Here is a 14,549-nt window from a genome sequence, read left to right as displayed (position 1 = left end):
TATATTTTATAACATACTTGGTTTTATTATAAATAAATACAAACAATTGAACTTCATGTTTAAAATTGGTATTTTTCTGTTCAATTTTTTTTTCAAATTGTTGCTAACTTTTCAATATACGAAGAGACGAGTAAGGTCATGGTTATGCATGTGTTCTGAGCCACGTAATCTGTGTTTCAGCCCACAGTGTTTCGCTGCAATGACTTTGTAATTGTGCGGTAAAACAAAATTTTTAAATTTCTTTGTTGTTAGTTCCACAAAGCAAGAAAACTGAATCCATTTTGCATAGTCTTTAAATAGAAAAAGAAACAATAAATAATGCGAAAGATTTCCAACGCTGTACGAATATGAGAGACAAATGAACTTCCATACGCCGTACATACTACAAGAACAAATACTTTTTTTTAAGGTGGAAAGTAATTTATAAAACAAGGAACCAACCGTAACTATACTGTTATCTAATTGCAACGGCCATGTCAACATTCTTTGGAAGGAAAACATACTTCATGAGATCTTCCCACAGTGAAAGTGAGTACAAGCAAGCGAAAGTGGCTGCTAGGCCGGGTTGCCTGCTTGCTACATGAGAAGAATATGTGTGCTTCGTTCAGAATACGTGAGGGAGTGGTGGAACAACAGAAGTTTTGAACTATGTTTGTGTACATTATCTTTGACGATTTGGAAAGTTCCCAAAAAGAGTTCGTTGTTATTAATACATATCTTCTCACACTTTTAAGTTTGCTTATAACACATGAACACATAAGGTGTTAAGCGACGGGGGAAAACCTTTTGTTTTTATTACATGCAATTATAATTTAATGGGGAATTTCTTTTGATGACATCAAGTACGGAGAGGTGCACGATATTAAATAAGTATTCTCTTACTTTGAAAGTAAAACACCTATGTAATGTGAAGCCATTAGTTACCTTTATACAACATTTTTCAATATAGACTCTCTAAATGACGGAGCTATGGGAAGCATATAACTTTTACTGCTTTTTCCGTTACAAGCTTTTATTACAGCTATTTGCATAAAACAGAAGAAAATTGATGTTAACACAGTGTAATACTGGTATTTGAACTTTAAAGTTTTAAAGCTAAATAAATAAATGAAATCCTTAGCGTTCTACGCCAGTCTTTCCCAATCGGTGTGTCGCGCAGCCCCATAAGGTGTGTCTCGAAATTCTAAAATCTAAAAATAAATTTTGTGTTGCCCAAAAGGTCTAAGTTAAAATCAATTTTCAGACAAGCTGCAACATTAACCGCTTGCAAAGACATCAATAATGACCAACTGTACAGCTATGTCTAATTCCAACTCTACCTCTATGCCTGGGGTAACGGGTTCGATCCCAGCCCCCGCCAAGTGAACTTTGTGGTGGACAAACACCGGGGTTCTCCCGTTTCCTCCCACTTTCTTCATTCCACCATTTCACTCATTTCTCATAATCACCGTCTCCTTTAGCCTAACCGGCATAAGCGTGGGACGTAAAACTCAAAGATTTCATTTCATTTTTCTACCTCTATACCTAACAATGTGTCGCGATGTTACACTGTGGGGCAAAATTCCCTCAAAAAGTTATATATTAAAAAAAAAAATCTCTAGAACCAAATAACTATCAATACATGTTATTTACTACTTGGATCCATCAGCATTCGAGTTTCAGAAGTCTATGCTGATTGCAATGCCATGAGGAATCATCATTGCAGTACGAGAAAGTGGAGGAAAATTCTCAAAATTAAGTAAATTTTCATGCACAAAAATATTATTTTCTTGTGTTAAGCATGAGTCGCAATGTTTAGATCTGGCCAACGTAGAATATTAGATGTGAGAAAAAAGTTTTTTTTTTTTTTTAAATATTTAATATCAAAAATTTTTTTTAAAAAAAAAGTAAGAAAAGAAAACTTGCCAAGTTTATGAGTTACAAGATTTCCATCCATTTTTTTTTTTTTTTTAAGTCTCCTTGTGCCTCGTTCATTCCAAGGCTAAATATCACCCTGAGATGTGCATAAAGATCCTCTACTGTGATTAGGTGCAAAAACTTGCAACTTTTGGACACAGAGTCTGAAATATCCTGCAAACAGGGGCTAGCTCGTTTGTGTTTCTCGCTATGTAAATAATGAAGTGGAGGTAGAGATGCATTTCCATGCACCGTTCTTCCTGAAGATGCGAAGAATGGTGCATAGGAATCCGGTTTATAAATAAATATTGGATAATAACGGATCAGTTAAAAATTGTTATGATTATGCCGAAAATTTGGTATATTATATCGAAGGAGTGATCAGAACTACGTTTGATTTCATTAGATCAATTAGCACTAACTATTTAAGTAACTTAAAACGTCCATATTTTTATCAAAAGATCCAATGTATTTCAATCAAAAATTTTCTTGTAGGCCTTACATCTGGAGAACTATATATAGTAGCCAAACTATCACTTAACTTAGTATGGTATTATTCCGTAATATACATATATATATAAACTCGATTTAGGTGCCGTTCAAAATTTTTGTGGCCCCTGATCCAGAAACTAATTATTGGCAAAGATTGCAATCTTTTGATCCATTTTTTTTTTTGGATCACTTCTAAAATTCTTCTTTAATAAATGGGTTTGATAACATTGCTTGCGTTTCATAATATATTTCATTATCTTTTGTGGTTTTAAAATATTATTTTTTTATATATATAAATGCAGAAATGTTCATTTCAACACCACCAAGAAGTAGATATGTGTACCTCATTAGCTACATTAATATGTCATTTAATATTTCTGAAAAAAAAAATGATTGAACATCTGCGAGTAGGTATTTATGCTTTGTTTTAAAGAGAAGCATAACACTTTTTCTTCTTTTTTCCATAATTATGTTATTTAATATTAATTTTGTGACCGAAAAAATATTTTTCTAGGCCAGTAATTTTTTCAATTTTAATATACATTGGAGGTGTTACAACAACGCCAAAAATGTTCATTTTGAAATAAAAGACAATTTTCACTATTTTCCACAACATTATTTTATATTTTCAACTTTTCAATATGATGAAATTGGCTTGGCCGACTAAACCATTGATCCGCTGAGTGAGAGTAGCAAGTGTGAAAATGTTTAGGGTTCCAGCTCTAATTTTCGAAAAGTTATGTAGTTTTGAACACATTTTTCGGTTTTTTGCCTTATTGTGTATCGTGGATGTTCAGTACAGCGCGTGTCGCTAGTGGAAAAAAGTTGACAAACTTTGAGTTAAGAGAATAAAGTTAATTATTAATTAATGATGACAAACTGGAAAGACGTAATGAAAACACACCAATTTGTTTATTCACCGCGAAACCAATATGGTCTCTGATCGAATCCATGTTTCATCGCACACGAGCCTTGCTGTTGTAGATGTGAGCCACTCAAGTGTAATTCAGAGGTCACAGAACTAGTAATAGAAAATAATCTAGAGTATTATTTGTAATGTGAGAAAGAGTAAATTCCCTTCCACCAGTTCAGTATTAATTAAAAGATTTTTAAGTAAAATGAAAATAAATAATCGTAAATGTTCTACCTTATCATCTCTCACTGAAATCATTGTTAAATTTCAATCCAGTGTAATATAAGAAAAACGACTGAAGCTAATGTAGCAACCTATCATTGTTTATTTTAATATTAACCACATTCATCGTGTTACAGTTCACTAAAACTTTGGAAATGATTTTATTGAGAGTTATTCGAAGTAATCTTATGGAGAAGTCTCAGCAGGATGCTATGTAGCACCAACTCAATAAAGAGTTCAGATCAATAATTTAGTAAATTACGTAATTGACTGTCTGTATTCGATTCTGTATCTAACCGATGCTGGACAATCAAGTGTGTTTTGTTCTTTGTTAAGTAAGCTCTTAATTTTTCTGCGTAAAGAAAATTATAGATGTACGTTACGGAAACATCCATCCACCACTGTTTTGACAGCTGCTAACAGGACTAGCGCAAGGAATTTTATGTTTACGTCCGTAAACACACGGTAGTGTATGTTTATCTTAAGAAACAAGGAAATAAAAGGACTGAGATGGAAAAGAAGGAAAAGAAGTAGGTACATATAAACATGAGGAAGAAAATTTAATTGAAAAAACAACAATCGTTCTGGAAAATAAACGCTGATTTAACAAAATACTTTGTTATACATCGCTAGATTATACTATTTATACATTTCTTTCATGTCCATGTCCATAGCTCACACTGAACTTTAAGAGGGGATAAATTATTGTTTTGTCAGGTACATGTTATGATTTTCTAATCCATGTCAATGTGCAGAATAAGAGAAATTTAGGAAAATTTGTAAAATAAAATGAAAATTTCCGTTCATCTCCTACGATTGTGTGCCTGTAGGCTATGAAAGTACATAGGAATGAATATACTCTGTACTAAAACTGATGATACAAACACATGGGAGAAAGCGGACAAGATGATGACGCCCCCCACACTCACATATTCTAGGATCGATCATAGACCCTTCGTACTAGAGAGAGAAAGATGCCATACTACTAAACCACGGTGCGCCTCTTAAGAAGATTGGTTTCTAATAAACGTTCTACTTCAGTAGCAAATGCAATATGTTGGATACGAACCATTCGTTTCTCACCGAAAATGAAAAACGCGGGACTCCCAAATTTACTATAGGAAGACCTCCTCTATACAAATCTCCTGATTGGGGAGCGCTGTGTATTTGTGTGTAGAGAATAATGCTGCCCAAGTCTCGAAAACGACACGAGAAATAAATATTTGAAAATTCGAGATGAGACTAGAAAGAACTACAATTTTCGTCTCATTTTCAAGACGAGACGAGACGAGACAAGAAATTTCACAAGTCACGTGGGCAACATTAGTTCATCCTAATATTAGATCTCAAACACTGTTTTATTGTTACACGATTCATAGTATAAAAGCTATACATTGATCAAGTGAGTGTAGGAACTAATGAAGAGCATTTATCAATATTTTTGCAGATATGCAAGTCAAGTCATTACACAATATATTTCAATAATAAATATGGTCTAAATGTTGTTATATCACACTATTGGCGGGTAGGGATGCGCACGAGACAAGATTTGTGGCTGTCTCGTCTCGAAAATGTCCTGTAAAAGTGGTGTCTCGACTAGAAAAATGTATCTTTTTCTATTGGAAGAGCCGTGTCTCGACTCGAATTTTGTCACGAAAATTCTGTCTCGACTCGTCTCGCGCGCATCCCTGTTGGAGGGCTTTTCGTGACGCAGGAAAATTCTGATAACTTCTAAATGAAATTTTAGGAAAAAATATCAGGTCATAAATTTTGAACACAAATTAACAAACTGAAACGAGAAAATTTCGAGACGAGACTAGAAAAAGCTTTTTTCAAGCATCGAGACGAGACAAGAAAGAAAAGAGAATCGCGACGAAACGAGTCTTCTACAAATGAGATGACCTTATTCCTCGTCTCCTCTCTTGAACAGCATTTGTAAGAAAATATGGTCATATATTTAATGTCGCCCTTTAATCACTGTATGAAAAAAAAAGAAAAAAAACGAAACCAATATGCAAGAAAGTGTTTAAGAATACCAATTAACATTTTTAAAGCATAGTCAGATCTAATCTGAACTAGATATGTAAGTAATTATATATTAATTAGCCATTTTCGTTTATAATTGAATACTGGAAGCAGACATGTTTGTTTTACTTGTAACTATTAAGGACAATTCTTGAAGTTTCACTTTTCACGGCTAATGATTAGGTAACGAAAAATATGAATGTTTACACTTAACTTTTTTTTTTTTTAAATCAAGTTTTCATCAATCTGAATAATAATACAATCTGGATAACAACATATAATACTTGCATCTACACAGATAAAGCACACAAAAGTTTCAATTTACTGTACGTTTCGTACGCAAATACATATTTATTTTCTGCTTAAAAAATTAACTATAATGCTGCTAAAATCAACAAATATAAACCCGCAGTGGATAGGTCAAATATAAGTTACTTCCGGCTTAAATTATTTCAGCTGGATTTCGAAAGAAATGTGCTTGCTACATACGCGAATGGTATATAAGAATGATTATGCTTTACGGTGAGTAGTAAACACGAATATGAAGAAGAAAATTGCAAGTTTTAGACTTCCAAGCTACGGTATGCATAAGTGTCGGACGTCTTATACAACGGCTTTGTCCGTCTTTTAATTGACAGGTACCCGGACAAAAAAAAGTAAGAGATATTGATGAGAAGCGGTTTTTTGCAATCGATTCAAGGTCTGAATGGAACACATCATCACAAACTGCAACACTCTACCAAATTGGGAAGTGCTTGAAACTTACTACTACTTTCAGTTTCAATACTAATTTGCTTAGGGCAAAAACCGTAAGAGATATCGAGAAACAGTTTTTCGTAGTGGATTCAGCTTCCCAACAGTAGGTTCTATCTCCTTTACTATTAAAACTCGATTTAAACCTGAGATGGTTCAAATTAACGATTTTCAGTGTCAACATTTATCATCGTAGAGCAAAAACAGCAGGGATAGCGAGTAATGTTTATATATATATATATATAAACCTGAACCTGAGCTATTTACACACCGCACAGTTCCAATATGAGCGTGAATCTCCTTCCCACTTCTCACTATATCTGTACAAGTCCCTTTGCGGACACAAGTGAAGGACAGGAAGACTCTCAAAGGAAGTGAATTGCTATAGACAAACATAGAAATGTAGTATTTTAATATATAGAATGTTGAGGTGATTTTGTGGCAAACTTGGATAACTGATAGATGATATCAAAGCATTTTTTCCCTTATAATTCCACATCCGAGTAAGCCTCATTGTAGGTCCACAAGTCTTCGAAGTTGCCAGCTTGCAATAGGTTTTATTCTTCAGATTAAAGCAAAGCGTTTGAAATGTCCATTAACCCGCTATACGTAGCTCCTCTACTGGTTGCCTTTTACAGGGGTATCAATCTTAACTTCTCGTAGCAATATTAAATTAATAGGGTCTAACGACGCTTAAAATGTGGAATAGAAAAATAGACATTTTAAAAGAAATTCGAATGAGAAACATAGATATATCTATAAAAAGGCCTTGTGTCCATCTCAAACCCAAATTAAACATAACTTTCTTACAAGGCTGTCTATATTCTTTATTATAAATTAACGAGAAATGTTACAGTTTCGGAAGTATATCACTTCCTTCTTGAGACTACTACTCCAACTCTCAAGTAGTAGTCTCAAGAAGGAAGTGATATACTTCCGAAACTGTAACATTTCTCATTAATTTATAATAAAGAATATAGACAGCCTTGTAAGAAAGTTGTGTTTAATTCGAATGAAAACTGGCAAATCTACACAAAATTTTGAATCGATTAGCGAAAACGGCACATTTCTAGCACTTGTGGTTTGCGAGATCTTGGATTGGCCACAAACATATAAACCTAACATATTAATATGTAGATGGATTCAGCGTTCGAGAATAGCTTCTATCTTTGATGTTATTAATTTACTGCAACTAGTAGTTATAGGTGTACTACTTCAAGTTTGAGTATTGAATGTCCATAGTTTGGAGGTCTACAGTAATCTCACATTGTAAAACGAAACTCAGTTGTTGATTTACCGAATGGATCAAAAGATAAAGAAACGTTCATATTTGCTTGAAAGTCAATAAGTAATATATATCGGCCTATGTTTTCCTTATCCAGCAGTGGAAGTGTCATTTCAAGGGGGAAAGGGGACATGCAAAAATATACATCTTAAATTTTCACAAATTTAGAATGATTCCCCCACAAGAATCAAAATCTTACATTAGACCTTAAAAACAAATATTCGAACTTGAGACAAAATTCGTCCTTACAAACCGCTTATTAGAGAAACTTGATATTGTCACATTAACAAGTGTAAACTTGGAAATTTTCGGAGAAAGGATTCTCAACCACTTTTATCCACTTTGGGTATGAATTTCCTCTTGTTTGCTCTAAGATGGGAACATTCGGTCGAAAAAGTGTAAGGGTGTTTTTCAGACCAGTCATCCTGAGTGAGCTTTTTCTGGGTTTTCCTCATTCACACCGGGCAAATGCCAGGATGGTTCCTAATATATAGGTCCCAAGTCGCTTTCCTCCTTCCCTAATTCTTTTTTCCTTCCCTTTCCTTTAATAGTGTGATTCCCTCATACGTAACGAATTAACATGGCCATAGATGCCGAAAGCCCAAAAATATAATTGCTAATCTTAATCCTTGTGTGCTGTAATCCTACCTAGGTACAAATAAAATACTGAGTCTTTGAAATAGCACAATTTTTGAAAATATACAGCCTTTGCTAAATTCTTGTCAAAAGGGTTATATAGGTAGAAATTAATTTTTGTATTTCAAATTTTAGTGATCTGATGCATTTGGTGATGATAAATTTGTTGAGTGTACAGATAAAAAAAAAAACTATACACAAAAACAATGTTGAAATAATTCTATACAAATGTTACATGAACAAATAAAGAGAAAACATTTGTGTACAAATTTTGTTCAATATTTTCTGTACTCTTCCTAATCTCTATAGCTTTCTTTCTTTCTTTCTTAACCCTTTTCTCTACGATTCCTTGAAAAGTTCGAGCGTCGTTGGTTCATACATATTCGAATTCAAGTTGGAAAAGAATATAATATAAAGATTTAGTCTAAGTTTTAAAAAATTGGAAAATTTCTCAGAATAGTCCAGAGTAAACACATAACATTTATTTTACTTTAACAACTTTACATTTTAATAAAGTTTTTTTCTTCTTGTTGTTGTTTAAAAGTAGAAACAAATATATATTCAAAACATCTACCTACATGCATCACTTGATTCACTGTGCTCTATAAAAGTATTATTACCCGCACAATCAGTGACGTCATTCAAATTATTTAACAACTGGTTCTATGATTAGTATAAGTTGAGTTGGTGTTAATATTATTACTATATGATTGTATTATTATTATTATTATTATTATTATTATTATTATTATTATTATTATTATTATTATTATTATTATTATTATTATTATTATGTTAGTATTGCTTAAATTCTTGAGTCCATTCAAATCTCTTTCTTGGCCTGGCTTAGATTAAAATTTAATTTGAATGAGATAACCATTAGGGAGATTCTCGCTAGGCTTGATTTGCTCTCTTTTGATGTTAGGAGAAACCTGAGGCAAATAAGGCTTTATTTACGATGTAATACATTCTAGGGTGAACCTTATTAAACATCTATATATTAGAGGTCCTTCGCATAACCCCAGGAACTATCGATCTATTTTATGTAATAACAAATTAATTTTTACTCCACTATTTATTAGTGTAGAGCAGTGCTATTCAACTGGGGATACGCGTACTAATAGGGGTATGAGAGGATGTTTCTGGGGGTACGTAATCTTAAAATATATTTCCAATATTTGTTGAATGATCATAGTTTAAGAAAATCCCCCTCTGTAGAACTGGATGTCTCCCATATGTTTTCAAATTTCCCATGTTAATTTTTCTGGATATGCACTTCATCCCTCTGTAGATAGTCTTTTGCTTGACACACTGATTGCCCTTTTGTTGGGTTTCTATTTGTCCCCCTTTTTAATCAACAGAACGTGTGTATTAACTTTAATAAGTTAATTTCTATTTAGTTTCTTTTAAACAGCTTCAGGGGTACACAATTGGATGGTGAACTGTGTCTAGGGGTACACGAGAAGAAAAGGTTGAATAGTACCGTACTGGTGTAGAGGATGTAAACAAAAAAATCTCTGAAAATCGATCTATTCACTGTAAATTTTGCTCTGCTTAAAAAACAATATTTAGAATGCATTATCAAGTAAATATATAAATTCGCCGTTGTTCCATCTGGTATATTGTCTATGAAATTCCAATTATCTTTTGTTTGATGTATATACGTTTGTAATCATGTTCATTATATTTTACTTTGTTATACATTGCATCACAGTTTTTCAATTTAATAGATACTTGAATGGAGGTAATGTTGAAATTTTACTTTGTATCTAAGCTTGTATTAAGTTCATGTATAACATAAAATTTTGTATCTGATTGAAATATTTTGATGTATCATTTCTTTTCAATTTGTTTATTTTGTATTTTCTTTGATGTATTCCTCCATTGTATATTATTTGTGTATTTGTGATCATTTTTGGCTTAGGCTGTGGTCACTACTATCAATAAATTCAAATTCAAATTCTTCTTCTTATTATTATTATTTATTCCTATGATACTAGTAACAGTGGCTAGGATTAAGTAACATAGCATCTTTATATTGATACTTTGTATATTTTCAAAACTAGTACTAGAGGTTTAATTTTAATTTTCTGTTTATTAATTTTGTATATTTATTAAGTACTGAATCTAAAGGTGAAGAGACACTTTTAAGAACCGGTTCCTGAAACCGGAGAGATTTTTAACAACTGGTTCGGTCAAACCGGTTGAATGACACTTGTATACCGGCTAAATCACACACCGCTGAGACTTCCTTTTCTATTTATCTTTGATTAATTTAATGCTCTTCAATTGTTTTTTTGATCTTTCAACTTCTCCTCCTTCATTTCCACGCTGCTGGTCTGGTCAAAGGAGTTTCTTACTAGTCTGACTTTTACAAAATGTCGATCACCTTTTTATAGAATTTATCACAGTAGAAAGTAATTACATTTGTTTCAATTCTCTTCGGTCTGCTTCTCTTTGCAGCAATTGAGAAAGCTATCAAAGACTAATAATATAATGGAAATGATATTGCTTTGTTTTGGTATTTTGATCAAAGTTTTGTTAGGTTTGACTCGTTTGTTCTTAGTTACTTTAAGTACTAAGTTCTTAATCGATATTCAAACAATCGAAATATACAATCAAAATTTTGCTAACATCTCACTAAGAGCGTATCCCTTCACTCAATTCTCTTCTTTTAGTATAAATTATTCCAAAACGTTCCACAACTATTTTTCTATTTCACGATCACATCTCTGATTTGTATGCATATGCAAGTTTTAGGTCTCTATCTAACGGTCCTTATTTAGTCTTCAAAGAACTAAAGAGTAAGTACCTATATTTGCTTTAATTTTATCGAGCTATTGAGCCATCTAAGAATCCACTAAAATATTCATTTTGCAATATCTTACCTGAAAAATTGATATGAAAACTTTAAAAAAAAATGTGTAATAAAGAGCGTACATTTACACATTTCAGGAATGAAGTAGGTATCATATGGAAAAATTTCATTTTACCTTATTAATTGCTCACTTATCTGAAGAAAAGATGTATTATTTGCGTAGATACTTTTCGTTAAAACCCATTTGTTTGAGGAAACTGGGAAATAAAAATTTATACTAACTGAAAGTAGAAATAACTGTTGTATTTTTTACAGTGTCGCATTTCCTATTACGCCAATTAGGCCTCTGCCTAGAGCGCAAAATTTTCAAGGGCGCAAAATTTAAAAACTAAATAATATGTTAGAACTTTTTTCGCGTGTCTACAAAAGTTAAAAGATCAAGAGAAAATATACTATTTCATGAACATTTTTTTTACTGTTCTGATATGTTTAATGATAGCGTAAGAAATGTAAAAATAATTCAGAACATATTTCCCATTTGTTATTTTCTTGTTACGTACGTTATAGCTGTAGCATCTAGTGACTGGTATTTAACTGTAATAAATTGTAAATTCACTAATTAAACATAATTTACTTATATAAGATTTATTTTTAAGTGAGGGACGAAGAGGTGGTGAAACATTATTGGGGGCGCCGACAGCAAAAGTGCCTAGGGGTGCCAAGCTCCTAAATAAATATATATATATTTTTAAAAAAAGGTATGACAGACACCAAAGGCTATTAGGATTTTTTAAGTGAACTGTAAGGTATGTATTAATTTTTAATACTATAATTAACTGCATTATGTAAAACATTACAAATAGTATCAGCGTAAAAGAGGATGTATGTCACCGTTATGAAAAGAAATCTGTTAGTTTACAGTGTAAATTGCTATATATACAGAAAACAATTAGGCCTATAAATTTTTTGCAGCAAAATAACAACTCGCAACTATTATGGGCAACGATTCAGATGGGTTTTTAGCCCCTAAAAAGTTAGTTTTTATTGATTTTCTCAAAAATTAGAAACTAACTGGACTCTGAGAATTTACTAACAAGTATGTTTTGTTCATCTTTATATGATCTATTGTCTGTTATCTTATATTTAGACAATATTTTAGTTAAACAGAAATTTCAATTTAAGAGTTAATAACTTTAGGCTATATCTCATTAACTGTTCTATGTATTGTTGTCGTCCTAGTATCTATCATAAGAAAGAACTTAACGAGCATATACTTCAGTACCTGTTTCATGTCAATAAGAGGCATGACTCTAGTACAGCATTAACTTTTAGGTTTACAAAGCAGTGGGGGAAGCCGGGGTCGGGGAAAGCCTAGCCCTATCCCCAGTTTATTTGAGTGACTAAAATAATTAAATTATTATTTATATATTTTTTAAAGTTTATATAGAGTAAGCGTTACCTTTTATTCTTTATTGGAAATTTTTTGGAACATTAGATATTCCTAGTTCCTAATAACGAAGTGCGTAAACAGATTTCAAATTAAAATGATTTGCATAAACTCATGATATTCCTTTCATAGTTTGTGTTCTGACTGCCCTTTCCCCCAGTTTTTACTTTCTAGATCCGCCACTGTTATAAAGAAATTTGTTTTCTTTCACTTTCTGGATGTTTAGCTCAATAAAATCTATCGATTGCTACGTATATCTCTCATTTTTTTTTTTTTTTAAATCAAAAGATCCAATATATTTCAATCAAACATTTTCTTGTAAGCCTAAATATAGTGTAGCCAAACCCAAGCTATATCAGTGAACTCAGTATGATGTGCTTATTCCGTACAAAATACGAAAACGCGATTGAGGGGCCGTTCAAAAATTTTGTGGTCCCTGATCCAAAAACTTTTATTGGCCAAGACCTCAATCTTTTGATACATTTTTTTTTTTTTTGAAACATTCCTAAAACTGTTGGCCAAGCTCGCAATTTCATATAGAGGTATTGTAGGAGTAATATATTTATGAAAAAATTTAACGTAAATTGGCAACTTTCAAACGTACTGTTTTTCTCATATATTTTCATTGAAAATAAGTAAGTTAGACTCCGCTTAGCATTAGGAAGGTTAACGTAATTGTAGCTATAAGCATATACAGTGTAGGTTAGCTTAGCAATATCATAATGAAATTTTTTTGAGTACTTACTGGGACTGAGGGAATATGCAAGCTTCTTAACGAAATTGGAAACTCTGACGGCTAAAATAATGAAAGGGAAACCAACAAGTTGCACTGGGAGAGTGAAAACACTGTCTTCTTGAGCCGAAGCAAGCTCCGTCACAAGTTGAAGCACAAGGCCTCCAGCGATCACAATCTTCCACACCTTCATAGTTGCTAGCTTCGTAACCAACTGATGATAGCGAGGTTAAGAACGTGTGTATGTGTCTGTGTACCACAGTTGAATTGGACTTCCTTCCAATCCAACTTACCTTGCCTCAAAGCGCTGGCCGTCTAGTGAAAGTGGAAAAAGAAGGTACGAGAGGAAAAATGGGGGGAATAATGTAGTATTACTCCACTTTCCCGCCATACACCGCTTCTCGTTCACTCGCAAATTGACTAACAACTGTTTGTTGATATATACATAGTATATAAAGGTGACGGAACAAGTTCTTGTTGTTTCAACTAGCTATTGCTTCTGTTTTTCCATAAACATTTCATAAGATGGTAGCCTCAATTCTTGCCATCATAACAGGGGAAATATTGGACAAAAAATAGCCCAATTGTTGTTAAAATTACTTGTCATTCTTGTAGTAATGGTATTTAACTAAGCTTGTTTCTACATGTACTTCCTCCGAGGTTTGTTTTGTTCTTTCAGATGTACCTATTCACTTCCTTATTTAGCAATACTCCTGAAATTACTTGTTCATTTGTGTAGAGGGCAATAATTCTAAGCCACAGTGAAGCTATGGCTTTAATAACTTTGAACATAAAACCTACCCTTCAAAGAATTTATTTTTGGACCAAAAGATCCATTATATTTTAGTCAAAAAAATTTCGTGTAGGCCTTATATCTGGAGAACAACATATAGTGTAGCCAAATCAAAACTAACACTTAACTCATATCAGTATGATTTGCTTATTCCCTAGAAAATACGAAAACTCGATTTAGGGGCCGTTCAAAAATGTTGTGACCCCTGATCGAAAAATGCTTTAAAAGATCAAAATCAATCAAAAATTTTCTTATATTTCTATCAAAAATTTCTTGGCCCCTGATCCAAAAACTAATTCTTGGCCAAGATCGCAATCTTTTGATGTATTTTTTTGGATCATTTCTAAAATTCTTGGCCAAGATCGCAATCTTTTGATGCATTTTTTGGATCATTTCTAAAATTCTTGGCCTAGATCGCAATCTTTTAATGTATTTTTGGATCATTTCTAAAATTCTTGGCCTAAATCGCAATCTTTTGATGCATTTTTTAGAACATTTCTAAAATTCTTGGCCTAGATCGCAATCTTTTGATGCAT

The 14,549-nt window shown here is 32.6% G+C and overlaps 1 protein-coding gene across 1 annotated transcript in view; it reads right to left on the bottom strand.

Annotated features, from left to right (window-relative positions):
- The window catches only part of LOC145685907 (uncharacterized), a 58,063-nt gene extending 44,424 nt beyond the window's left edge, over positions 1 to 13,639 (bottom strand). The window contains exon 1 of the mRNA XM_081758663.1: positions 13,233 to 13,639. Coding sequence (XP_081614789.1) covers positions 13,233 to 13,413 — 181 coding nt within the window. The 5' untranslated portion in view covers positions 13,414 to 13,639. The remainder of the gene's footprint in view (positions 1 to 13,232) is intronic.
- Positions 13,640 to 14,549: the final 910 nt, after the last annotated feature.

The sequence above is a fragment of the Thermobia domestica genome, chromosome 5, assembly GCF_964235325.1.
Source record: "Thermobia domestica chromosome 5, izTheDome1.hap1.1, whole genome shotgun sequence".
In the NCBI taxonomy this organism is placed as follows: domain Eukaryota; kingdom Metazoa; phylum Arthropoda; class Insecta; order Zygentoma; family Lepismatidae; genus Thermobia; species Thermobia domestica.
This window is presented reverse-complemented; position numbering and strand designations above follow the sequence as displayed.